A 27,867-nucleotide genomic window follows, 5' to 3' on the forward strand; every position below is an offset into this window, starting at 1 on the left:
CGGGGTCGGGGTGTCAGCCACTACATTCCAGAAGCCCGCGGTTCCCTGCGTCCTCTTGCTCCCCCCCTGCGGATGCCTGTCTCCATTTCCTGCTATTTGCTATCTCGGCCCCTGCACCCGAATCCAGTGCTGTGATCAGCAGCCTCACTTCCTTTGAAATATTTCACAGAGGCTTTAGGCGCTCAGTAGTAAGTGGTTTGAGAATATTCTAGAAGTGTGATAGAGGGCAACGGTCGCAAACTGAAAGCAGTGACCTCAGAAAGCCAGCAGGACGACCTTCTGTGGGGAGCACTGAATATCTTGATTACTCAGCGCTCGCCTCTAACAAATTATAATTTTAAGTTAAGATGATATTGTGGATGATGATGTGGTCACCTCACTAATGGCATTACAACGTGTGTGTAAACTCTCTGGACCTGAGTGGGGAAGTTCATCCAAAAGCTGTTCTGGACTGGGGGGGCAGGGGCGGCTGTGAGTCATTTCTGCTCCAGTGCTTTTGATTCCAGAACCAGTGGGGTCCTCAGGATTTGGGGGCTAAGCTTCCAGGAAAGGTGAAGACTTGAAGTAATCCTACAAGGAGACTTAGGACATTTCTTGGGGTCCAAGGATCCTTGAGAAGATGTGGGGCACATGACAGATGTGGGCGTGGTTGGTAGTGCTGAGAGCGATAGCTGGAAGGTGATACTTTTCTATCCATGCAGAGGGACATCAGTGTGCTTGTCAGTTGTTTCTTCAGAATCTGGAAGCTTCTTGTTCCTGGTCAAATTTTCCCAGATTTTCCTTCCCTCTGAGGACATCGGTGACACAGTGTGTTCAGAGTCTGATTCCTGCCTTGGAAAACTAAACTTGAAAGAACAGACCCAACTTTTTTGCTTGGACTCCTCTGAAGGTCAATAAAGGCTATCTGCCTATTTGCATTAGAGTTCTGCTTTCCTGCTGTAGAGTAAAAAAAAAATCTGCCTTCTAAACAGTTTTTTGTTTAATGTTCCCCTGACCGGACATAACCCCCCACCCCTTTGTTACCAGTGACTGGCCACTGAACCAGTGCTGGCCGAGCATGTCGGGTTGATTAGCCTGTTAGCACGTGGGATTGGATTAGGGTCTTACAGTGGCAGCCCGGCCAGCTGGCTGGGCGGCATCAGATTGAGTGTGACCTCTGTGTATGTGAGAGAGCAGCCGGCAGCGTTTGTATTTGTGTGTGTGTGTGTGTGTGTGTGCATGTGAGAGTCTGGGCATTGGAGAGTGTGTGAGATCTTCCAGGCTCCCCGTGCTCCAGATCCCCTACCAGAAGGGGCAGCCCTGCCCAGGCATCTATATTAAGACCGGGCCACACTAACAGGGCCTCCTCGTCAGTCTCCTATGACCCGCTGAGTTTCAAGCATTAGCCTGCTCTCCTGCTGATGGTTAGTCCTCAGATGCCGCAGTCTTTAAGGACACTTTTTTTGGCAAGTCTGTCGACAGGTAACAGCAGGAAGAGTCCGAAAAACACTGATACAGTATGTAGGGCTTAAAAGCAGCTCAGTTAATCTGTTGAAGCAGATTGAATACGACTCCTCTCCCAGAATCCTCCGCTTTACCATGTGGAAGCCTGTCAGATGTGTAGTAGAGGTCTGCGCTGAGACAGGGGCTGTGCAAAGCTCTATAGAGACCATGCTGGGGTCAGGGGTTACCAAGGTGACACAGTGTGATTTTAGTGCACTGAGGTGTGTGGGTGACTCTGGAGAGAGACCCAAATCGGCAACACCCCCATTCCCCATCATGTTTATTAGGTTGCAGTCTCTCATCCTTGCTGGCCCTAGAGCAGCTAATGCCACATTCTTCATTGGTTCCTGTGGACAAGTATTACTGCATTCTGCCTACACGCTGGGGGCTGGGAGGCACCAGGAAGGAGGTCGCGGCATGAGGCGCCAGGCTGGGGGTGAACTCGGAGAAAAAGTGCTAACAGATTCGTCAGCTAATATGTTGGGGGCTGGGCGGGATAGAGAAGCTAACGCTGTGGAGGTTATCTAAGTGTCATGTGCATCTGTGCCACTTCCATCAAACATGCAGAAAGCAGGAGAGGGCCCAAACGCCCGGGGAGAGCAGGAGAGGGCCCAAACGCCCGGGGAGCGCAGGAGAGGGCCCAAACGCCCGGGGAGCGCAGGAGAGGGCCCAAACGCCCGGGGTGCGCAGGAGAGGGCCCAAACGCCCGGGGAGCTCAGGAGAGGGCCCAAACGCCCGGGGAGAGCAGGAGAGGGCCCAAACGCCCGGGGAGCTCAGGAGAGGGCCCAAACGCCCGGGGAGAGCAGGAGAGGGCCCAAACGCCCAAGGACAGTAGGAGAGGGCCCAAACGCCCGGGATGCGCAGGAGAGGGCCCAAACGCCCGGGGAGAGCAGGAGAGGGCCCAAACGCCCGGGGAGCTCAGGAGAGGGCCCAAACGCCCGGGGAGCTCAGGAGAGGGCCCAAACGCCCAAGGACAGTAGGAGAGGGCCCAAACGCCCAAGGACAGTAGGAGAGGGCCCAAACGCCCGGGATGCGCAGGAGAGGGCCCAAACGCCCGGGGAGAGCAGGAGAGGGCCCAAACGCCCGGGGAGCGCAGGAGAGGGCCCAAACGCCCGGGGAGCGCAGGAGAGGGCCCAAACGCCCGGGGAGAGCAGGAGAGGGCCCAAACGCCCGGGGGAGAGCAGGAGAGGGCCCAAACGCCCGGGGAGCGCAGGAGAGGGCCCAAACGCCCGGGGAGAGCAGGAGAGGGCCCCAAACGCCCGGGGAGCGCAGGAGAGGGCCCAAACGCCCGGGGAGCGCAGGAGAGGGCCCAAACGCCCGGGGAGAGCAGGAGAGGGCCCAAACGCCCGGGGGGCGCAGGAGAGGGCCCAAACGCCCGGGGTGCGCAGGAGAGGGCCCAAACGCCCGGGGAGAGCAGGAGAGGGCCCAAACGCCCGGGGAGCGCAGGAGAGGGCCCAAACGCCCGGGGAGCTCAGGAGAGGGCCCAAACGCCCGGGGAGCGCAGGAGAGGGCCCAAACGCCCGGGGAGCTCAGGAGAGGGCCCAAACGCCCAAGGACAGTAGGAGAGGGCCCAAACGCCCGGGGAGAGCAGGAGAGGGCCCAAACGCCCGGGGAGAGCAGGAGAGGGCCCAAACGCCCGGGGAGCGCAGGAGAGGGCCCAAACGCCCGGGGAGAGCAGGAGAGGGCCCAAACGCCCGGGGAGAGCAGGAGAGGGCCCAAACGCCCGGGGAGCGCAGGAGAGGGCCCAAACGCCCGGGGAGCGCAGGAGAGGGCCCAAACGCCCGGGGAGAGCAGGAGAGGGCCCAAACGCCCGGGGGGCGCAGGAGAGGGCCCAAACGCCCGGGGTGCGCAGGAGAGGGCCCAAACGCCCGGGGAGAGCAGGAGAGGGCCCAAACGCCCGGGGAGCGCAGGAGAGGGCCCAAACGCCCGGGGTGCGCAGGAGAGGGCCCAAACGCCCGGGGAGCGCAGGAGAGGGCCCAAACGCCCGGGGAGAGCAGGAGAGGGCCCAAACGCCCGGGGAGCGCAGGAGAGGGCCCAAACGCCCGGGGAGAGCAGGAGAGGGCCCAAACGCCCGGGGGGCGCAGGAGAGGGCCCAAACGCCCGGGGAGAGCAGGAGAGGGCCCAAACGCCCGGGGGGCGCAGGAGAGGGCCCAAACGCCCAAGGACAGTAGGAGAGGGCCCAAACGCCCGGGGAGAGCAGGAGAGGGCCCAAACGCCCGGGGTGCGCAGGAGAGGGCCCAAATGCCCGGGGAGAGCAGGAGAGGGCCCAAACGCCCGGGGGGCGCAGGAGAGGGCCCAAACGCCCGGGGGGCGCAGGAGAGGGCCCAAACGCCCAAGGACAGTAGGAGAGGGCCCAAACGCCCGGGGAGCGCAGGAGAGGGCCCAAACGCCCGGGGAGAGCAGGAGAGGGCCCAAACGCCCGGGGAGAGCAGGAGAGGGCCCAAACGCCCGGGGAGAGCAGGAGAGGGCCCAAACGCCCGGGGAGAGCAGGAGAGGGCCCAAACGCCCGGGGAGCGCAGGAGAGGGCCCAAACGCCCGGGGAGAACAGGAGAGGGCCCAAACGCCCGGGGGAGCGCAGGAGAGGGCCCAAACGCCCGGGGAGAGCAGGAGAGGGCCCAAACGCCCGGGGAGCGCAGGAGAGGGCCCAAACGCCCGGGGAGCGCAGGAGAGGGCCCAAACGCCCAAGGACAGTAGGAGAGGGCCCAAACGCCCGGGGAGAGCAGGAGAGGGCCCAAACGCCCGGGGAGAGCAGGAGAGGGCCCAAACGCCCGGGGAGAGCAGGAGAGGGCCCAAACGCCCGGGGAGCGCAGGAGAGGGCCCAAACGCCCGGGGAGCGCAGGAGAGGGCCCAAACGCCCGGGGAGAGCAGGAGAGGGCCCAAACGCCCAAGGACAGTAGGAGAGGGCCCAAACGCCCGGGATGCGCAGGAGAGGGCCCAAACGCCCGGGGTGCGCAGGAGAGGGCCCAAACGCCCGGGGAGCGCAGGAGAGGGCCCAAACGCCCAAGGACAGTGGGAGAAGGCCCATGTAAACCTAAAATAACATTCCAGTATGTATGGAATTTCTCATGCAGAGTTTGATTGTCATCTGGTTAGATCACTTAACAGTAGTATTTTGCTTTATTTGCATAATTGTATTCCCTGAACGGGGAGAACATATGGTTTTGGCATGGGTCCTCTACCACAGACACTTGTTCCTGTTAGCACAATAACTCAAAAAGTATTTCATACATTGTATAGGGAAGGAAAAGGTGATTAGTTGTCATTTTTCACACACCGTGACAAAGCAGGGGACAGCTAATTTAGCACCTGGGGAGTAGTGTTTTGGGGCGGTACCGTGCTCAGGCTACCTCAGTATTACTTTGATGGGCGAGGTTTCGAACCAGCAATTTTTCCATTTCAAGTATGTGTCCCTAACCATTAGGCCACCACTGACCCCACTTGAATGGTAACTAAAAAAGTATCTGATCGATCTTTTTCAGACTTCGCTGAGGCTTTGTGTTACATTGTGCACTTAGCTATAATTCTAGTCAGTGGATGGTAAATGCTTCAGCATCTTAAATTTCTTTAATTACTGATTACTATTCATTGAGAAGAAGCAATGATTAATAATCATCCATCCATCCATCCATTTTCCAAACCGCTTATCCTACTGGGTCACGGGGGGTCCGGAGCCTATCCCGGAAGCAATGGGCACGAGGTTAGGGAACAACCCAGGATGGGGGGCCAGCCCATTGCAGGGCACACTCACACACCATTCACTCTCACATGCACACCTACGGGCAATTTAGCAACTTGATTAATAATCAGTAGTAATATATTTAATGATTTAGAGTGATGTAGAATCCTTTGTAGGCTTTGTGTGGCACTTCAGCACTCCCTAATTTTGAATAAATATGTCATTGTTTTGAAAAAGCTCTCATGACTTTTCCTGGAGAAGGGGATGCAATTTGTGGGGGGGGGGATCCAAGACGGGGATGGTTTAAATATTCACAGCCACTTTCTGCTCTCCTTTTGTGTGTGTTTTGATGGCCCCCCCCCCCCACCGTCACTGATAGCTGTTTGCTTTGTTCTTGGAGGACTCTTTCGTGTTGTTTTGACTCAAACGATTGATTGGCCACTTAAGTTTTTCATGTGTCAGAAGAAGCAATCTAAACAGTAATTAAGCCTTGATGAGAAAATCAGAATTTAATATGGCATAAAACAAAAGTCTACCTGTCCTTAGCGACTGCGATGCTTCTCGGGGAGAATGCATCATCTGCTGCAATACCTTCCTCATTATAATCCTTCTGTCTGACCTGTCTGTGTTGTTAGCATCTTAGAAAACCCTTTTTTAAATTAAACTGGTACCTAAGGGAGTTACTCCAGACATGTCTGTCGGACCACAAAATGTTTTCCTGTCCCAAAGTGGAACTCGAGGAGGAAAAATGGCTCGCTTCGAACACAGTTTGTGTGGATTCTACTTCCTGGTGTCAGAGGTTGCTTGCGGCAGCACATTAGTGCGCCTGGTAGATCGATACCAGACCCGTGCTGGTGCTTTGGGGTTAAGCACCATGGAGCTCAAGGGCAGGGCTGGATATTTGCCCATGAAGTGAGTTGGGCAGGGGAGCTTGCCGGGAGACGGTGAGATGTCACAGCCCCTGATCAGATCCCCAAGCATGCTGCCAAAGCTGTTGGCCTCCTTTCCTGTGACCTGGGGGGGGGGGGGGAGGAGTCCAGCCAATCGAGTTGCACCCCCCCCCCCCCCCCCCCGCACAATCAATCATTTGCCATTAGCTCCATGCCAGCAGCTCCCTGTCCCTGATGAACAGAGGTGGAGCAGGGATCAGGCTCCCCCCCCTTTCCTCCTGTCCACGTCGCGGTCGATTAGGAAATGGCCAGCTAACAAGCTAACTAGCTAAGAGAGTGGCCGCGTGCCCCCCTCCAGGGACGGCCTGGCTGCTGGGATCCGCTCCAGCCGCCCCGCCTCCAGCTGACCTCCACGCTCACGCTGTTTGTCTTGTTTCAGTGCGATGAGCGCTACAGTGCAGCCTTTGTCCGAACCTCTAATGACGGTAAAGATATGCTGCCTCTTGGTGATCCGCCCCATAATTACCAGAGCGCCGCTGGTCAGAAGGCGGGAATTCTGGGAAACTGGAAACTTCCAGGCTACACCAATAGTTTTTGCAGAGAGATTAATTCTATGAGGGGCATTTGGTCTAAAACGTGAGCGAGAAAGGTGATTTAAGGTGACAGCAGTAGGTGACCACTGACCAGCACTAGGTGACCACTACCCAGCAGTAGGTGACCACTAACCAACAGTAGTCTTGTGTTACTTACAAGATAAAATCGATCTTGTAAATATTTTATTTTCTCTTTAGGCTGTCAGCTCTATCGATCAGTTACCTTAAAACAAGGCCGTACCCGGCCCAGGCGTTTGTGGGCTGAGCTCTGTACTATGTGCTGAGCTCTGTACTATGTGCTGAGCTCTGTACTATGTGCTGAGCTCTGTACTATGTGCTGGTGTGGCCACGTGGCGTTTGACCGTGGTACTGCCCACCTGCCCGGGAAGTACCAGGTTTTCTTAAGAACCTGAGAATAAAGTCAGCAGAATCCCAGAAAAAACTCACTGTGTAGCGGGGGCGATAGAAGACAGATCTACCCCCCCTCCCACACACACGTTCATCGACGCTGCCATATAACCCAACAGGCGCAGGTGAGGATCAGGTCCAGATCACCAAGGTCCGGCCTCCCTCTGCCCTGTCAGCAGATCACCAAGGTCCGGCCTCCCTCTGCCCTGTCAGCAGATCACCAAGGTCCGGCCTCCCTCTGCCCTGTCAGCAGATCACCAAGGTCCGGCCTCCCTCTGCCCTGTCAGCAGATCACCAAGGTCCGGCCTCCCTCTGCCCTGTCAGCAGATCACCAAGGTCCGGCCTCCCTCTGCCCTGTCAGCAGATCACCAAGGTCCGGCCTCCCTCTGCCCTGTCAGCAGATCACCAAGGTCCGGCCTCCCTCTACCCTGTCAGCAGATCACCAAGGTCCGGCCTCCCTCTGCCCTGCGAGCAGATCACCAAGGTCCGACCTCCCTCTGCCCTGCTAGCAGATCACCAGGGTCCAATCTCCCTCTGCTCTGTGACCAGATCACCAGGATCCGGCCTCCCTCTGCCCTGCGAGCAGATCACCAGGGTCCAATCTCCCTCTGCTCTGTGACCAGATCACCAGGATCCGGCCTCCCTCTGCCCTGCGAGCAGATCACCAGGGTCCAATCTCTCTCTGCCCTGTGACCAGATCACCAGGGTCCGACCTTCCTCTGCCCTGTCAGCAGATCACCAGGGTCTGGCCTCCCTCTGCCCTGTCAGCAGATCACCAGGGTCCATCCTTTCTCTGCCCTGCGAGCAGATCACCATTTTTGCCTGACAATGGATGCTCTGACAGCAGGACTGCATGCATTCTGCCGGTGGAGGGAGAGGTGGTCCTGCCACAGGAATTTCCCATTTCCCCCTGTGTCTGGCGTCAGTGGGGTTGGGGATGGTATTTTTAGTAGACACGTGAAATATGAGTCCTTAGGGTAACCAGGGTTCCTCATAAGGGGAGTCTTTGCGATGCCGGGGTGTGGTTGCCCTGACGGGTACCTGCCGCCCCCCCCCCCCGTGTCATCTGTGTGGTGCTACTCAGCTGAGTGCGAACCCCCCCCCCATTCCAGACCATAATTGGGGGCGTGTCTCCAGCGTCTAATGTCGCTGCACTCGGCGGGCTGCTTTCCTTTTACTCAGCTCCCCGTGACGCAGCAGCGATTTTACAGTCCTTGTTAAGCTCGACCTAATTCCCCCGTTTTCTGGCAACCCGCCAGGCTGTAGTACTGACCGCAGCGGGTCAGAGCGCCGCCGTGCTAAAGCCGCGAGCAGCCGGGGGGTGTGGTCCCGCCCGGAAAAAGCGCCGTACAACAGGCACGCGCTTAATGAATGGGACAAACGAAGAATGCATGAAAGCCAGCCAGGATTTTATAGCCAAACCATCCAAACGTGGCGCACTGTCATCTATGGGTTTTGTTACGTTTTTTTTTCTTTTTTTGAGATCCTTGCTGAAGGCAATTAAGAAGGAGGTCAGTTAGAGTCAGTTACAAAGACTGATATTTAAATGTTCATTGTTTGCAGTTAAGTATCAACATGAATACCTCAGGGGTGCTTCTCAGTAATGTACCAAAATAAGACCAATTTAGACTTTAAAACACTCCCCCCACCCTTATAACTCTGGAAGACTGTGAAATCCTTCCCAGACTGCAAGTGCGGGGAGCAGGCCTGGCACCTTGCCGCTCCGTTTCCGAGTCTCTCTAACCCCTCCTCCCTCCTCGCAGGAGCAGAGTCCCAGTAACCAGACGTCCCTGGCAATGATGCAGGAGCCTCAGGAGATTGTGGAGGAGACCGTGACCATTGAGGAGGACCCGGGCACACCCACATCCCACGTGTCCGTGGTCACCTCCGATGACGGGACCACACGTCGTACAGAGACAAAGGTGACAGCTGTCTGCTTAACAGAATCCTCTGAAGTGGGGCAGTGCAGAATGTTTGCGTTGTCCACCGGGGGAGCTGTTACCCCCTATTCCAGACCCAGGGTGTAAGGGACCCCACAATGAACTTAGTGGGCCCATTTTCTTTGCTGTGTCAATGGGCTCACCAATTAACATTTTGAAACCACAGTTTGTTCACTGTTACGCCCAACCTTGGCTGGTCGCTTTTCAGAGCTGTTTAAGCTGTGTGCTACCTGCCAGCAGAGGTCAGTTTGTTGTGTTTGAACGCTCACATTCACAGCTCAGAAGGTTTGTAACGCAGTAAAGTATGGAGACCATGGTACAGCTAGAGCATGAAACTGGGCTACTTGGGAAGTGGGGTGATTACAGACATGTAGTCAGTATAGCACAGGCACCACGTCTCACAGGCACCACGTCTCACAGACACGCGGCACAGGCACCACGTCTCACAGACACGCGGCACAGGCACCACGTCTCACAGACACGCGGCACAGGCACCACGTCTCACAGACACACGGCACAGGCACCACGTCTCACAGGCACCACGTCTCACAGGCACCACGTCTCACAGGCACCACGTCTCACAGACACACAGCACAGGCACCACGTCTCACAGACACACAGCACAGGCACCACGTCTCACAGGCACCACGTCTCACAGGCACCACGTCTCACAGACACACGGCACAGGCACCACGTCTCACAGACACGCAGCACAGGCACCACATCTCATAGACGCGTGGCACAAGCACCACGGCTCACAGACGCGCGGCACAAGCACCACGGCTCACAGACGCGCGGCACAAGCACCACGGCTCACAGACGCGCGGCACAAGCACCACGGCTCACAGACGCGCGGCACAAGCACCACATCTCACAGACGCGCGGCACAGGTACCACATCTCACAGTCGCGCGGCACAGGCACCACATCCACACATGTCTAACACACATACGGCGCGTCACAGACGTACGGCTCATGCATCACGCCTCACAGACACACGACACATGCACTACGGGTCACAGACATACGGCTCACGCATCACGGGTCACAGTCATGCGTCACATAGCACTAGCCCATCGCCTCACTTTACCACCCATCGACCTCATTGACATGGTTAAATGGATTGTAAATGTTGCTTTGTTTGTGGAATAACCCCCCGCCCCCCCACACCCATCCACAGGTGACAAAGGTGGTGAAAACTGTCACACGGCGCACATACCACCCTGTGGTGGTCAGCGAGACACTGGTGGGGTCCAAACCGGCCACACCCACCCCGGCGGACTCTGACTCTGTAATGAGCTGGTTTCCTTTGGTTTCCTTTGGTTTGATGTGGCTCGGCCTGTACTAACATGTACGCTGTGCCTCAGTAACGACTCTGGCAGTGTGGCTCCCTGGGAGGCTAATCGCCTGCTCCTCAGTACTTATGTTAACTCACACTTTTACCATTTTTAGTTTTTTGATTGCATTTAAAGATTTCATTTTATTATAAAATTTGATTTTCCCCTCATCGGGTCAAAAAAAAATGTCCCCACGAGGTCAAAATAGCAGGTTTTTATCACTTTAAGGAGACGTTTCGTCCCCCCAATGTATAACATGCATGACCACACACACACACACACACACACACACACACACACACACACACACACACACACACACACACACACACACACACAATAGACGTTTCTGCGAAATCATTAGCCTAACTGCTTGTTTTTGGTTTGCAGAAGGAATCTCACATGAGAGGGAGAGAACATGCAAACTCCACACATGGCGGAGAGGGGATTCTAACCCTCAGCCATGGTGGTATCAGGCATTATTGGTACCCATTGCGCCACTCAAGGTGTAAATCCAAACAAGAGCCGCATAGAATTAACAACTGAAGGAGAGAGAAACTTGTAATACATGTTAATCAAGCTTCCCATTTTAATTAAATGTTTTGTTAATTTAGGTAACATTTTTTCAGCAAACCACTTCAATTAGTGGGAAGCTAAAATAAAACCTGCCCTTTCAGAAGTGCTGAAGAAAACGCTGGGTTCTTTTTGAGTATTCAGCTGGCTCCTCTGATGTGGCTGGGTGATATTAAACAATTTTACACTAAACTCTTAACAGCTTCAGTGTGTCAGTCTGACCCTCACAACCTCTTTTTGTGATCCTGTTTGCTGTGATGTTAGAAACTTTTTAACATTGCTTCTAATGACTGTAAAATTTGTGTCTTACGTCAAAGAATTTATATGGCTGAGATTAGGGGAGCATAGTCACCGAGGTGTTACATGGTCGAGATTACAGGACAGCATACTCACCGAGGTGTCTTGTGACTGAGATTACAGGGCAGCATACTCACCAATGTGTTACGTGGTTGAGATTACAGGGGAGCGTACTCTCCAAGGCGTTACGTGGCTGAAATTACAAGGGAGCATACTCACCAAGGTGTTACGTGACTGAGATTTCAGGGGAGTGTACTCTGAGGTGTGTTACGGTGCTGAGATTACAGCGGGGTGTACCCAGCTTTTATCGACTGTTATCCTTCCATGCAGTAGCAGGCATTGTCAGTCAAATCATAATTATTTCTGTGGGGGAGATTCCATGTAAGTTCCTGATCCGGGTCCCATGTTGGTCCTAACCACTGCACTGTGCGCTCGTAGACCTGGTCGTAGTAATGAGTTCCACATCATCAGTATGTACAACATGTCCTACAAATATGCAGGAGCCAAAATGTCAAGCTGTAAAGATGGAAAACATGATAATACCATATGAAATTTACAGGGTATAATTTACCCCTCTGAATATGTCTAGCTATTGGGTTAGCTTCTTAGCAATGATGTTAATGAGTGTAGTTAACATCCATCCATCCATCCATTTTCCAAACCGCTTATCCTACTGGGTCACGGGGGGTCCGGAGCCTATCCCAGAAACAATGGGCACGAGGCAGGGAACAACCCAGGACGGGGGGGCCAGCCCATCGCAGGGCACACTCACACACCATTCACTCACACATGCATACCTACGGGCAATTTAGCAACTCCAGTTAGCCTCAGCATGTTTTTGGACGGTGGGGGGAAACCGGAGTACCCGGAGGAAACCCCACAACGACATGGGGAGAACATGCAAACTCCACACACATGTGACCCAGGCGGAGACTCGAACCCGGGACCCAGAGGTGTGAGGCAACAGTGCTAACCTCTACACCACCATGCCACCCCGTAGTTAACATAATTATATGTTATTAACATGGTTAATAAAATAAAGAGCATAATTCGTGTTTTGTATGAAGGACAACACCATCTCCATTGGCCTCCATTGAGCTCCTGCCTCTGCTTCATGCTGTATTGTATCGCTGGTCTTTGACTAGTTCCCTGTTCATACAGTGTGGTTGGGCTCTGGTGTCCCTCATGGGGCTCAGGGTGGGGTGGGGGCCTTGAACGCAGAGGGGCTCCGCTGCTGGTCTCTGGGAAGATCATTCTCGAATACTGAACAGCGCCTCCTACAAGCCTCATGTGCTGAAAGTGGAATTGATGCTGTGCATGTTTGCATTGACCCCCCCCCCCCCCCCCCAGCCCCAGCCCCAGAGTGACGCTTCTCTGCTCGGTTCTCACAGGTCACTAAGATGGTGAAGACAGTGACGACTCGCACCGTGCGCCAGCTGCCACTCGGCCCTGATGGGCTGCCCTTCCCCGAGGGCTCGTCTCCTCTGGGCAGCTACACCAACTCCATCGACCGGCGCTTCATGAAGAACGGAGAGCGCTTCTCCACGCCACAGGCCACGTCCACGTTGACCCGCTCCTACAACAACTACAGCGACTCGTACGGCGAGACGCCGGAGGGCCCATACCGCCATTATGGGCTCCACGACGGCTACGGGGACTTGCCTGACAGCTATGGAAGCCTGTCGCGGGGCGTTAACTACCGACCCCGCTACCCATACATGGCCTCCAGTGGCTACCGGCCCGAGAACAGTTACACACTGCCCATCCGCAAGGATGACTACAGTCACGTGGCGCAGCCCCAGGTTCCCCTAGGGGGCACCGTCGACCTGAACCGCTCGCAGCCTGAGCGCTTCCAGGCCGAGCCCTACGGCCTGGAGGACGATCGGCGCAGCCTGGGCCCCGATGATGATGAGCCATACGACCTGGAGTCCGACTATTCTACAGCCAATCGGCGCACGCTGGGTGGAGCCAACCATGGCCGACATATGAGAGAGACCCCCCGGGTCAGGTACGCTCGTGTCTATCCTGTCCGCCTCTCTGTCTCTCCACACTGCGGCTTCTGCCTACAGAAATAGACATTTCATTCCCGTGTTTTTTTTGATTTCCTGAGTAGAATAGCATCGCATGAGGAGAGGTGTCATTTGGTTTGGTAGCAGACAGTGCTGTGATTGTGAGGATGAGTATGACAGTCGTGCGAGACGGTAATTTGGTGTACAACGCACCAGCGCGCTCTGTCAGCGGGAGGACAGGAGCGGCGCATTTGTATGTAAATAGATGATATTTTTGTCCCTGAAAGACAAGAGAGGAATCACTTAATGTGGCTGACTCAAGCACGTCAATGTCGGAGAGGGCGCCTCGTCTCCTGAGGCCTCCTGGAGGGAGGTCTGTTTGTCCTCTGTGTGACCCCCTCCATACTTGGTGAGATACTGGGTGTCTCTTCTCGGAGCTCTTCACTGCTTCCTCCTCCTTCCGTGTCGTACAGCAGGGCATTTCCTGCAATACACATAATGCAAGATGTACAAAGCTGTGAGCTGGGGACACTGAGAGATTCGAACCCATTCCCTTCCCCAGTGATTTTAGTTTCTCTCAGGGTTAATGTTTGTATGCTACCTCCCCCAGCTGGAAGGCGGTCAACATGGACCTGTAGGTGTCATGTTGGGTCATGAGGCCCTAAAGCATACAGACACTGACACCATGGACGAGACCCCTCCTACTACTGGTGTCCGTTCGGTCTTTCATGTTTGGTCGCCTGACACCCCTGGCTCAGCATCCACAAGCCAGCTGGGGAGCATTTAATCTCCCCGGCGTGTTTTACCAAGGATCCTTCAAAACACACACTGTGCCCAGGACTGCGTGACGAATGTGTTCAGTGTCCATGGAGGCCCCCCATTCTTATCGGACCCCTATAAAAACAGACGTTGACAGGAACCAATTTAGTGAGAGCTACAATTAAAGTGTCTTAATTACAGCCTTGTGCTGCGCCTGTTACGATCTTGTAATTAATGTTAAAAGAGCCTTAAATGAAGACATTTCTCTGAAAACGGTCCCCCTTTCTACAGGGTCCCTATTAGTCCCTGTAGTATATTTAATTCATTAGTGAATCATGTGATGTCACATCTAGTCCCCCAACCGGCCTGTCAGCATGATTAATGGCTGCTTTTAAATGGCAGGGATCATTGCCCCAATTCTGATGGCCTGTCTCACTTTGCGTGAATCTGTCGACCTGCCGGCCTCAGTGGAGATTGGGGGGGGGGGGGGCAGTCTGTAGTGTTGGAACAGGTGCCTTGGGGGCTGATGGGGAACAAATTAAGAACAATGAAAAGGACAATATGAGATTCATGGGAGAGAGACAAATGGACAGATACCAGCAGAGGGATGGATGGATGGATGGATGGATGGGTGGATGGACGGACGGACAGAGAGGCAGACAGGCTGAAAGATGGACACTCAGACTGGCGTATACGCCAGAGATGTGAGGTAAATCAGAGCCGTCTGGGAGGTGGTGTTATGGCTGCAGATAGGGGTGCCAGATCTGCTTCTGGTCTTCAAGTGTGATGCCCCCTTCTGGATGGAGTCGTACCCACGGGCCAGAGGAATGTTGAGAGCAGCCTGTGTTTTGGTCTAAAAAGCAGAATGACGTGGGCTAGATGGGCACTGACCCCAAAGCGCTGTCCTCCCCCACCCTTCTCCCCTTGTGTCAGGGGAAATTGGCCGGTGAGCATTTTTATAATGAACTTGTGTCCATTATAATCTTCGTAGATTTTTGGAAGGATGTTTGCCTGAAGATGGTCTCCTTTTCGGCCACACAGAGCCAAAGGGGATTTTCTGTTGTACCCTAGGTACAGCTACAGGAATACACCATTACCTAAGGAGCTGGGTGTTAGCTGTGGGATGATTCTTAGCGTCTTGTATGCGTTCCTCACCACATTCCCTTGAACTGTGCCACCCCCCCCCCCAATCTCCTTCCCTGTCTGTTAATAAATCAGAAGGCATTCTGCCTCCCTCTGCTGACGCAGACAGGTACCCAAATCTCCTGGGGGGCGTTGTTTTGGGACGGTGCTCTTCTCAGGATGGCATGTGTTGAGCTCCCTGTCTCTCTCACCTGTCTCCCATCGTTCCATCTCTCATTTTATCTCCCCATCATCCCTCCTCTTGACTCAGTCCCCCAAATGTCTCCCCCCTTACACTCTCTTTGTTTGTTTTACCCCAGAGGGGGTTATGAGGACCCCATCGAGGCAGACCTGATCGATGACCGTCACCCCTACATGCCCAACTTGTACCCGGCCCCTCTGGCTCAGGCCGAACTGGGCAGCTTGGCCAGCCTGGACCGCATGGGGCCGATGGGCGGGCGGCGCTCCCCGTCAGCAGACAGCGTCCGTAAAGATCCGCGGTGGCGCGACCCCGATCTGCCCGAGGTCATCGCCATGCTGGGCCACCCCGTGGACCCGGTCAAGTCCAACGCGGCCGCCTACCTGCAGCACCTGTGCTACGAGAATGACAAGGTGAAGAAGGAGGTGCGGCAGCTGAAGGGGGTCCCGCTGCTGGTGGGCCTGCTGGACCACCCGCGGCCCGAGGTGCACCGCAAGGCCTGTGGGGCCCTGCGGAACATCTCCTACGGCAGGGACCACGACAACAAGGTGGCCATCAAGAACTGTGACGGCATCCCTGCTCTGATCCGGCTGTTGAGGAAGACCAGTGACATGGAAGTCCGGGAGCTCGTCACGGGTCAGTGCGGTGGGGGGGACAGGGACATGGCTCGGGCAGGGGACACACGTCAGGGGGGGGGGGGGGGGACATGGCTCGGGCAGGGGACACACGTCAGGGGGGGGGGGGGGGACATGGCTCGGGCAGGGGACACACGTCAGGGGGGGGGGGGGGACATGGCTCGGGCAGGGAACTCACCTCAGGGAGGGGGGGGGGGGACATGGCTCGGGCAGGGAACACACGTCAGGGGGGGGGGGGGGGGACATGGCTCGGGCAGGGAACACACGTCAGGGGGGGGGGGGGGGACATGGCTCGGGCAGGGAACTCACCTCAGGGAGGGGGGGGGGACATGGCTCGGGCAGGGAACACACGTCAGGGGGGGGGGGGGGGACATGGCTCGGGCAGGGAACTCACCTCAGGGAGGGGGGGGGGACATGGCTCGGGCAGGGAACTCACCTCAGGGAGGGGGGGGGACATGGCTCGGGCAGGGAACACACGTCAGGGGGGGGGGGGGGGGACATGGCTCAGGCAGGGGACATACCTCAGGGAGGGGGGGCTAGGGGGGACATGGCTTGAGCAGGGGACATGCTTCAGGGAGGGGGGCACAGCTTGGGCAGGGAAGACGCCTCGGGGTCCTGCTGTGCCTTGCTGCGGCCTCGCCCCTCTGTGGGTGTGACACGTGAGTGTACACGCTCTCCCTGTGCCCATGGGGGTGGGGCAGCATGGTCCTTCCTGACCTGGGCTCCCGTCTCTCCTGAACTCTGCAATGAATGGCTCATGGATATTGGATGTATTTTTAAAGCGAAATAGAGTTTAGACATTGAATTTAAAATCAAGTTCATTCTATAAGAAATTCAGAAGGCTGACATCCCTCCCTCTCATAAGCTCCGTTCACACCCCAGTTACGATTTTCAAAGGGGTCTGTGGCATTTCCCCAGGCTAAAAAAAGGCTGTGCCGTCATGAAGGTCAGCACAGGCCATGTGGGTTTTGCGGTGAACGCGTTGCAACGTGCCTGGCACCAGCACGCTCTGCTACAATTAAACGTAATTGCATGTCTTGGAAATGGAGCTCTTTGCGTCGGCTGTTTGTGCTATTCTGGGCCCGCGGGGCCGGTGCGGGGCCGACGTGGCTGCAGCCGATGGCTTCAACAGCTGAGACGGACGGAGCCGTCGGTATTTTCTTAAGCCCTTTATGTGCCGTAACTCCTAGTTTCTGCGTTATGCTGTGTACCAAAGCATCCGTCAGCCAGCCAGTACGGGCCGCACTCACAAAGCCAACCGAAAATATATCCGCTTTATATTATTTAATCCTTAATTTAGGTTTTGGAAATCTGGTTTTCATTTTGAGAGGAACACATTGTGAGGAGAAACAGCCTGGATTTTCCTGGGTCCGTCAGAGCCGAGAGACCCGGGCACCCGCACGGAACAGCCTGTCTCTTCTGCCCGGAGAGACGGGGTGTGTCCCGTTGCAGATGAAAAGCGTGGAGCTTTCGGCTGCAGCCCCTATTCCCCTGAAGCGCCCCCCGAGGGTTGCATTTGTGAATGCAGCCAAGCCAGGCCTTGTCCCATCCGCCACCTGATTGACCACCGTCCCCAGTCAGGTGCACAGAGCACAGCCACACACCAGCCTCCCTGAGGCCCGCTCCATCTCCCCCGCTCCCGCGCCGCTGCTGCCCATAATTCCTTGTGCTAACGGAGATGAATGGGGGGGGGGACACCACAGGCGGTAGCAGTCTGTTCTGAATGTCCTCCAGACCCAGGAGATGGAGTTAAAGGAAGCAGTTTCGAGGGTTAGGGGAAGGAGGGAACACGCTGAAGCCTCCCTCTCATTCATTCATTCGTTTATTTTAATTTGGTTACCAACTTTTATTGGATTACTGGACTGTTTAGCAGTAGCAGGAAGTGGGAGTTGGAGGGAGGGACTGGAAACGCAACATGAGCCCTTCGAAATTTCATTGTTGCCATGGCAGCGGGGTATGAGTGAATCTCTTCAGATAGGATGACAGGGAAATGCTTCAGTGCCACCAGTAACCCCAGCTGTACTCGTGTGTGTCTGTCAGTGTGTGTAAACGTGTCTGTGTTTCTGTTGGTATGCGTGAAGGTGTGTATCTATCGGTGTCCGTAAATGTGTATGCGTGTGTCTGTCGGTGTGCGTAAATGTGTATGCGTGTGTCTGTCGGTGTGCGTAAATGTGTGTGTGTGTCTGTCGGTGTGCGTAAACGTGTGTGTGTGTGTGTGTGTGTCTGTCGGTGTGCGTAAAACGTGTGTGCGTGTCTGTCGGTGTGCGTAAACGTGTGTGCGTGTCTGTCGGTGTGCGTAAACGTGTGTGCGTGTGTCTGTCGGTGTGCGTAAACGTGTGTGCGTGTGTCTGTCGGTGTGCGTAAACGTGTGTGCGTGTGTCTGTCGGTGTGCGTAAACATGTGTGCGTGTGTCTGTCGGTGTGCGTAAATGTGTGTGCGTGTGTCTGTCGGTGTGCGTAAATGTGTGTGCGTGTGTCTGTCGGTGTGTGTAAATGTGTGTGCGTGTGTCTGTCGGTGTGCGTAAATGTGTGTGCGTGTGTCTGTCGGTGTGCGTAAATGTGTGTGCGTGTGTCTGTCGGTGTGTGTAAATGTGTGTGCGTGTGTCTGTCGGTGTGCGTAAATGTGTGTGCGTGATTCTGTCGGTGTGCGTAAACACATGTGAGTGTCTATGTGCCCTAACCTTATCTGGGTATTTTTGGGGTAAACTTTGCCCCAAATATAGGAAATCCTGGAATAACCAGCCTTTTGCGGGGCCCCCGTTAAGTTGGAGTGGGAGGTGGAGTGCCACTTTTGGGGTCATCTTTGTTGCCGCATTTCTTCATGATTTTGAGTTTTACCCGGGTGGAGTCAGGAATGTGATGTTAGGGCTCACTGGGAGGCCATGTGCAGCCCACAGCATTACAGCTGCACAAACACACGTAGCGTGCGTCACGGTGTCTCACTGCTTTTATTCATGTCACATTACGGCAGCTCTGGGTTGAAAAGGGGTAGAGAAACAGCAGCATTAGCACAGAAAGCTGTGTTATTTGCTGACTTATCTCTGATGTGTGGTTACCTTCAGGGTTAGTGGTTTCACCTTTCTGGTTAATGAGGCCATTCTCCTCCTCTTTTTAGTCGTATCCATACTGACCCCCTCAGCCCATCTCTGACACCCGCTCCCCCCAGCGGGGGGGTGGCCCGTGTTCTCAGCCGCTGAGCTGCATGGGAGGGTCGCTCCTTGTTACCTCCCAGCCCATCGTAAGATTTTCTTTGAGGTAGAAAATGTTATTTTTTGAGGCATGGTTGTGCCTCACCCACATGAGGGACGGGCAGACCCTGTTAGCCGAGTACGGGCAGACCCTGTTAGCCGAGTCACGGGCAGACCCTGTTAGCCGAGTACGGGCAGACCCTGTTAGCCGAGTACGGGCAGACCCTGTTAGCCGAGTACGGGCAGACCCTGTTGTACGGGCAGACCCTGTTAGCCGAGTCACGGGCAGACCCTGTTAGCCGAGTCACGGGCAGACCCTGTTAGCCGAGTCACGGGCAGACCCTGTTAGCCGAGTACGGGCAGACCCTGTTAGCCGAGTCACGGGGCAGACCCTGTTAGCCGAGTCTCGGGCAGACCCTGTTAGCCGTGTACGGGCAGACCCTGTTAGCCGAGTCTCGGGCAGACCCTGTTAGCCGAGTCTCGGGCAGACCCTGTTAGCCGAGTCACGGGCAGACCCTGTTAGCCGAGTCACGGGCAGACCCTGTTAGCTGTGTACGGGCAGACCCTGTTAGCCGAGTCACGGGCAGACCCTGTTAGCCGAGTCACGGGCAGACCCTGTTAGCCGCGTCACGGGCAGACCCTGTTAGCCGCGTCACGGGCAGACCCTGTTAGCTGCGTTACGGGCAGACCCTGTTAGCCGAGTCATGGGCAGACTCGACTAGTCATGTTACTTTCCTGCACAGTGTGTCTGTCTGGGTGCATGTCCCTGGGCGTGCTGTGGGAATCCTTCCCCCTTTCCCCAGCCTTGCCATTCATTCCCACCCCCACTATGGAGCTGTGTACACTGCGTGGCTGGGGGCGTTTTCGAGTTAATAAAACACAGATTTGGCCGCATACGTGTTTGGATTCTGAAGTCGTCTATTAATATGCTGTTAACCCAGCTCTCCTTGGCTTCTGATCTCGCACGGCTGTTTGTAACACCAGCTCACGGCCTGATTATGTTGTTTGGCTGTCGTTTGACGCTTTGGCTATCATTTGGCTGCATGTTCTCTGTACAGCTCCGTCGTTTGTCGTTACAGACAGAACCCGTATCGTCACATTCGACATGTTCTCTAGGTGTCCGAAAGCTATTAAAAGAAGGAGCAGATTATGGTTTAAAGGCTGCCATGCCCCCCCCCCCCATCTCAGGCTGACCTGTGTCCACTTTTTATCAGGAACACTGTGGAACCTCTCCTCCTATGAGCCACTGAAGATGGTCATCATCAACCACGGGCTGCAGACTCTCACCAACGAGGTCATCATTCCCCACTCGGGGTGGGAGCAGGAGCCAAACGAGGACTCGAAGCCACGTGACGCCGAGTGGACCACGGTCTTCAAGAACACATCGGGATGCCTCAGGTACGGTCATGTGACCACAGGACCCCGCTTTTCCCACCGTGGACCACGGAAGGCTTTATTATCAAATGAAATGATGCTTAATTTTCCATTTGTAAATGTAAGACTGCAGGTATATTGGAGTGCTGCTTTTTGCATATCCCATCTTGCTCTGCTTTGAGACATACGCACATATATACAGTTTAGATCAACACATGCGGTCTAAGCACGGGGTCCGGCATTTTTCCGACACACCTGGAGCACTTTGCGGGGGGGGGGGGGCATAAGGGCCTTACTCAAGGGAGCAATGTAATGTAACTATTCTGCCAAGGAGGGGATTTGAACCTGTGACCATCTGATCACAGGCACAGAAACTTAACCTAGTGAGCCCCCTGGAATCTGGTCACCATTTATTAATAAGCAAATGCTTTTAGTTAATTGTAATTGCAGGTTATGGGCAGGATGCAGCCATTAGATGCATTTATCTCAATGAAAGCCCTGCTTTGGGAAACATTTATAGATAGTGCCGCTCCAGCCCAGGCCTCCCGGATAAGACGTGAATGAGGAGAGCAGCCATTAGCGGCTGCGGAGGACGGCCCGCTTTCACACTGGCTGCGGCCCATTTCGCAGGCAGGCACGCCAGCTCCAGTCGCCCTAGTCATTCTGATTTGGGCCCATTAGCACTGCTGACTAATGATGGAGGCCCTCTCTGCACACGGGATCCGGAGGGGCTGCCTGACATGCTCCGCCCTCGGCTGGATATCTGGCGCTAAAAGGGTTAGCGCTATCGCCACGGTTACTCAGCCCGCAGCAACCCTGCCATCCCCACCCCCCCCCCCCTCCCCTCGCTTTCCTCAGTGTTAGCGAACGCTTGCGTCATTTGGTGTTTTTTTTTTTGCTGCTGTCTTTTCTAGTCCTTTTGTTGTCTGGGTTTTCGCACGTGGGCAAAGAAAGAGAAACTGCCAAATGACATGGAAAGCCGTGCCGGACGCAAGTGGATCCGTATGGCTGCTGGCCTGACATGTCTCTCCATGGAGCAGCCAAACCTCTTTGTCAGATTTCTGCCTTTAGTGATCTCCAAGTATCTTGACCTCTCTGGGCTCCCCTCTGGAGCTCCTGGAATATTTTCTTTCTTTTTGCTATACAGCGGTGACCTTGCATTCGTATTGATTCTTTGTCTCATTGGGAGACAGAGGCAACTGACACTTAAGTGTCTCCCGCAGCTTGCTTTCTGCGACCACAGCGCCTACTGTATGTGACCAGCCCCGGCGACATTACATGTGTAGGCGATGCGTGGCTCGTGGGTTGGACGCCCCCACAAACTGCTGGCCTCTGGCTGGATGTCAGAACTGCCGAATCAAAGCGAGCTGGACTTCCTGTGAGAAGCCTGTGGTGTCGTCACCTTGCTGTCACCCGGTGTCACTATGCCGCATCATTGGAGTGACACGGTGCACGCATGCCAAAACCAAGGAGCAGTGAACCTGACGAGTGGAGATGTTCACACTGCCATGGATATGTGATCTTCAAGTAGATACTCAATGCAGTCAGCTCTCTGCACCATACACAAACACACACACACACACGCAGTCACAGATTTTCATAAAATTGAATTTTATGAAAAGTAACATCAAAATAACAGGGTTTTATCACATTGTGGGGACATTTGGTCCCCACAATGTAACATACACCTGGACCACACACACACACGTACACTGCCCCCTGTGGGTCTGGTTTGAATTACATACTTACAGTTCTGGCAGGGCCTGTTCCACAGAAGTTGCAAAGGTATGCACATGTTCTCGGGGGCTGTCTGTTAACCATGGGGCCCATAACCTCCCCCCCAGTAGCTGGCCTGGCTCCAGCTAAACACTTGTTCCCCCACCCCCAGTTCCCAGTTTAACACATTCCAGATTAAATTCCTTTGGCTTCTCCTCTTAGACATCTGGGGCTGCTTAGGTGACCTATTCATGGTGGGGAGGGTTGGCTGATCTCACTGCCCTTACGCTGTATGCCTGTTACCCCAGTGGTCCAGTTTCCACCTTGGGATGGCCAGCAGGACAGCCATTACAGATTGGACCATGAACGACTGAAGTCAGACACAGTGCTGCTTGGTTTAAGGCTTGATGGAACAAGCTTAGTTGAGTGTTACAGTCTCTTCCCTGTTTGCTTACCAAACCTTGACCGCAAACCTCGAACCCGGGCCTCAACCAGGACCTTCCTTGAGTTATTTGATACCCAGCAGTTCCGCGTCTCCTGTGTGAGTCTGAACTGGCTGTGGAGCCACGTCTCTATGGAAACGGTAACCCGTGACATCTGTTGCCTAGTAAGTTGCCTAGCAGCGATGCCACTTTGGCAGTAAACAGACCCGGGTTGTGTGCTGTTGCCGTCTGGGTGAATTTATTATGGTTTCTCGATGAAACTGAAATCGACTTAATTTTGGGCTTCTGAAGCATCCTGCATAAATGATTAGGGAATTTGCTGGTAAACAAATAAGTTAAATTCACCAGCTAACTTAGTAAACAGATTTACTGCCAGCTTCCATGCTTCCGTCTCTGAATCCTTTATGAAGTCGTGCTATCTTGACTGATGACTGATAATAGTCAGTCCTGTCAAGGACGTCATTGACCTTGAGGTGAAAAGGTTGCCGTGGCGATAGCCCACAGATGACCTTCTGTGAGGTTGGTGTGTTATTGACTGTAGTAAAATAAAAGGTTCTCCATGAGCTTTGGCGACAGAGCACAAAGGTCAGGCCCTTTTGTTTCCAAGAGTCATCTTGGCCTAAGGGGGCGTCCATCATTAGGATGATTAATGACAGGGCGCCCACGCGAAACAACCACGCAGCACCAACAGCTGAGTCCTACACAGTGACCTCTGACCCTCCCTAAAACGCAGTGATGGCAGACTGCTGCTCAGGAAATAGGTAAATAAAAGAGGAGAGAGATATAACGAGAGCGGGAGAAAGGCGGTGGATCCGGGTGGCTGCAGCGTCTATTATAAACAAACGAAGAGACGCTTCAAGCTGTAAGCCAGATGGCATCACCAAGGTGCAAGAGCCGGTTGCGTAAAAGGCGAGGAGAGAGTCCCTGCTCCATATGGTGGTCGGCATCTGCACTCCTCTGTTAATTAGTTTTAATCAGCTTCAAGTGCCCTAACGACCAGACGCCACTCTGGGAACCGCGTGGTGCATGACGGGCCCCTGGTGGCCCCCCAAACATGGAGAGCAGCCCGTAACCCTCTGAAAGACAGAGGCCTTGCTAAAGTGGGTCTGAAGTGACATAAAGCTTCGTATTTTTCGGGGCGTGTTGATGGCACAGCAGCGTGTCCCCCGTTGACAGCTGGTTTCTCTGACTCCGGCGTGTCACACGCTGCAGGAATGTGAGCTCAGACGGGGCAGAGGCACGGCGCAGGCTGCGAGAGTGTGAGGGCCTGGTGGATGCGCTGCTGCATGCCCTGCAGTCGGCAGTGGGCAAGAAGGACATGGATAACAAGGTGGGTCCGCGCACACACACACACACACACACACACACACACGCATGCACACGTGCTCCCCTGTACAGAGTGTGATACCCTACGTGGCTTTTTTTTTTTTTTTTTACATATCTGTGCCTTGCCAGTCGGTGGAGAACTGTGTGTGCATTATGCGGAACCTGTCCTATCACGTGCATAAAGAGGTGCCAGGGGCAGAGAAATTCCTGGAGCCCTCTGCCAATCAGACGCCAGGATCGGTGGGGCCGCAGAGGAAAAAGAAGGATGATGCTGGGTGCTTTGGCGGAAAGAAGACCAAAGGTCAGAGCACAGACATGCAGATACACAGACATACATACATACACACATGCAGACATGCAGACATGCAGACACACACACACACACACACATGCACAGACGCGCACACACACATGCTGAATGCTCCATTACGCTTCCTAAAGCGTCAGCTGCCAACAGTAAGGCATCAACACCAGCTCTAGGACGGAAGAGTGTGACGTGTGGCATGGTGGTAATTACCTTGGTATGGCTCATATATAATAACAATGTACAGAAACAGGATTGTGTGATGGCATCCAGAACTTTCCCCGACAGCCCCCCAGTTATCCTGGAAAGATATCTGTAACATGGCATATGGACAGTAGGGGGCATTGTAGTTAAGGATATGGACTGAGAGGGTTCCCAGTTTAATTCAGATAAAGCAATGCTTGAACAAATATGTTTACTAATTTGCCTGGCTCATTAACTAATAAAAAATTTAAATCACTTATAATAATTACTAAGCCAAATTATAACAGAAATTGTACTTATTTAAGCATTAGAATGGCGGTTTTTGTCTCTGCTTATGATATTGAATCTTGCCTGGCTAATCAGTTTCTGCGATTTTATTAATGAAACCCAAGAGTATGGCCTGTAAGCCAAGGTTTTAGTTTAAGATGAATTCCTATGATCTTCGGCAGTTGGTACACTCACATGCTATGTGCTGTAGGTTGATTTTGCTCTTGGAAATCCTGTAAAATTGCAGTAGATCACTGATCTCCTGCCCCTGGCTGTCAGGAATCCATCTTCTCTGCGCGGTTTTGTGTTAGCAGACTCCATCACCTTCTCTGACGCTTCACTCGCGTTACACTCCTTTTATCAACAGCCTTTGTTTAGTGCTGAACTACACGGCAATAAATCTGTCCCCCAGAAGACCACACCTTATATCGTTGCTTTTCTCTCCCCCCCCCCCCACCCCCACTCCCGCCCTGCTTGCGTTTTCATGCTCGCTGCTGCTACCTCCGCTAACTGTAGAGGAGTGGTTTAACCAAGGTGAGTGAGTTCCCTCTTACCTCACTTGCATCACACTTGCATCGCCTGTTCTTCTTCCCTGGAGCTCCCCTAGCTGTAATGTCCTGCTCTGTTGACCATACTGCTACAGGAAGCAGGGCCCTTTGAAAAGACCCCTAGGTGGGACCTCGTGCTTCACCCCCAGCTGTTGCGGATGCCCCCCAGCCCCCCCTGCAGCCCGACTGACTGACCCAGCCTTACCCCTACTCTCCCCATCAGCTATACAGCGCTGAACCTCAGTCTGTTGCCATTCCCCCAATCCTCTACATTCCATGTAACACTTGCCCACATCTCCCAAATAAACGTTACCTTCCGGGAAAACGCAGCCGGCACCCTTGGGTCTAACGGGGCGGCCCGTTTGCCAGAAGGCGACGCCTAACCCTGCTTTCCCCCTCCCCCCCGAACCAGGCAGGAAAAACGGAGAGAGTGACAAAAGCTACGACACACTGGACCTGCCCAAGCGGACGGAACCCACCAAAGGTATTGGCGTGCCCGCGACCGGGTCTGTGATGCCTGATGGTTGCATAAGGCATTCGGTCTGGCCCAGAAAAATCAGTGCCCAGGACGCTCTGTCTTACTATGCCACACACAGGATAGTCCGTGGCCCCCCACTGGCCAAGGCCACCCTTCAGTTAGCAGGAACTTCCGTTGTCCTTCAGTTATCAGGAACTTCCGCGCCATCACCATCAGTTAACAGGAGCCACCCTTCAGTTAGCAGGAACTTCCGCCACCCTTCAGTTAGCAGGAACTTCCGCCACCCTTCAGTTATCAGGAACTTCCGCACCGTCCCATTCAGTTAACAGGAGCCACCCTTCAGCTAGCAGGAACTTCTACCGCCCTTCAGTTAGCGGGAGCCTACATATTGTCCTTCAGTTTGCAGTCTCCTCTATTTGGTTGAAAAAAATTCTGTTTTTTGTTGGGGGAGGGGGAAATAAAATGAGTCGCTGTTTGTTTGTCCCTGAACTTGTTGGATGGAGAACTGGAGTCAGCACTATGAAGATTATGGGTATTTTGTCTTTATTTGTTGTGAGATGGTGACGGGTCACAATCGCTGTTTGTGCTGTGGTTAGCTCTCTCTGAATCACTGTGGGATGCTTGTTTTCTAACCACTCTAGATCCAGATGCCGGTGAGAGCCCCAGACCATGAAGGTTTTTGCTGTGCTGAACCCAGGTTAATGGTCCCAGCATTTTATTGTTGTTAGGCTGCATCCCAAGGACCAGGAACCCTGTTAGTTTTTGAAAAAACATCCTGCCTTCCAATACAGGCAGTGCTGGTGATGGTGGAGTGCCCCCTAGTGGAACAGTGGCAAACTACTGTTTTGCCTGCATGGTAGTAAAGTACTAGGAATGATCGCTGCAGCACATAATAGACAGTTCCTACTGAAAAATGAACTTAAGAAGAGTTTTTACAGCGTGCTGGAAGGTTGCGTTATGGAAGGGAATTTATAACTCGGGGAGTATATATTGAGAGGAGTGAGCTATAAAAACACAAAAATGCAAAGAGCGATCATTTTAAGGGTCTATGAAGGAACTGGCTGATTCCACAATCACTCAATTATGTGTCACTGGACATGCATATTAGCTACTGAAGGTGAGGTTAATGCCCCCCCCCCCCTTTTGGATGTGACCCTGTGGTCGTCTTTGCCCAGGTCGCAGATTTCCCAAACCCAGGACTTCCCCCAACAGAACATCATCACCTCAATGTGACTTTAATCATTCAGTGATTCACCCTCCATGGTGCAGAAGCCAAAGTCTGTTCAGTTTCCTTTAGTGATACCCAGTGGCTCATCACTTGTTCATTAAATAGCTTCTGTAATGCTGTATTATCTGGAGACGTTTGGTGTGCTTTTCAAGACAGCTCCCTGTTAGCAGCTCCTTCCGGAAGCCGGAGCGGGGGAGCGTCCTCACTTCCTGAAGCTAAGGCGCGTGTGTGTGTGTGTGTGTGTGTGTGTGTGTGTGTGTGTGTGTGTGTGTGTGTGTGTGTGTGTGTGTGTGTGGCTCCAATTGATTCCTGCCTCGGAATCAGTAACACTGCGGAATCGATTCTCAATTCTTCGGTATGCAATGATCCCACTAGCCGCACCTCAAGCCACGAGAACGCCAATGCGGTTGGAAATCTGAGGTGTGGTGTGAATAGATGGCAAGCTGATTCTCACGGCCCAAATGTCTCCATCCAGAACTCTCTGTTCCACGGTATGGTTTGCTAAGCACCTTCTGTGTGCCAGGGTCGGGGATTTGAACTAGCAACATTTCAATTACAAGTGTGCTTCCCTAACCATTAAGCCACCACTGCACAATTCAATTTAGTTCCAGCTATGTTGCTAAATCGTGTCTGGAAGTTCTGAAATGACTTTTGCTGAATAGCTGGTGGTGGAGTGAGATTAATACCACCAAACTGAAAGGAGCCTGGGGGCTCTGTGGGGATTTTGGGACTGATTTACTCCCACCCCCACCCCTGGCAAGATACAGGATGATTACAGTGTACCATTAAAATTGAAAGGAGCCCACAGTAAGATTTACTTTTCACTTTGCTTCTGTTTATTAACTTGTTTTGGTTTGTTTTCGTCTCTCTGAT

At 53.9% G+C, this 27,867-nt stretch overlaps 1 protein-coding gene across 14 annotated transcripts in view; it reads left to right on the top strand.

Moving 5' to 3' along the window:
• Nucleotides 1-27,867, top strand: part of arvcfb (ARVCF delta catenin family member b) — a 123,711-nt gene that overhangs the window by 78,070 nt on the left and 17,774 nt on the right. For 11 of the 14 annotated variants that reach the window (XR_007385083.1, XM_048994103.1, XM_048994193.1 and 8 more), the window contains 9 exons: nucleotides 8,813-8,971; nucleotides 10,169-10,279; nucleotides 12,587-13,203; nucleotides 15,406-15,920; nucleotides 20,321-20,504; nucleotides 23,852-23,969; nucleotides 24,095-24,266; nucleotides 25,257-25,274; nucleotides 25,701-25,772. Coding sequence is in view for 13 of the 14 variants with exons in the window: in XM_048994103.1 (XP_048850060.1) it covers nucleotides 8,813-8,971; nucleotides 10,169-10,279; nucleotides 12,587-13,203; nucleotides 15,406-15,920; nucleotides 20,321-20,504; nucleotides 23,852-23,969; nucleotides 24,095-24,266; nucleotides 25,257-25,274; nucleotides 25,701-25,772 (1,966 nt within the window). In the remaining variant the exon portion in view is untranslated. The remainder of the gene's footprint in view (nucleotides 1-8,812; nucleotides 8,972-10,168; nucleotides 10,280-12,586; nucleotides 13,204-15,405; nucleotides 15,921-20,320; nucleotides 20,505-23,851; nucleotides 23,970-24,094; nucleotides 24,267-25,256; nucleotides 25,275-25,700; nucleotides 25,773-27,867) is intronic. The other 3 variants (XM_048994112.1, XM_048994165.1, XM_048994172.1) reach the window with 3 other exon arrangements.

Source organism: Brienomyrus brachyistius, chromosome 2, assembly GCF_023856365.1.
Source record: "Brienomyrus brachyistius isolate T26 chromosome 2, BBRACH_0.4, whole genome shotgun sequence".
NCBI classification, from domain to species: domain Eukaryota; kingdom Metazoa; phylum Chordata; class Actinopteri; order Osteoglossiformes; family Mormyridae; genus Brienomyrus; species Brienomyrus brachyistius.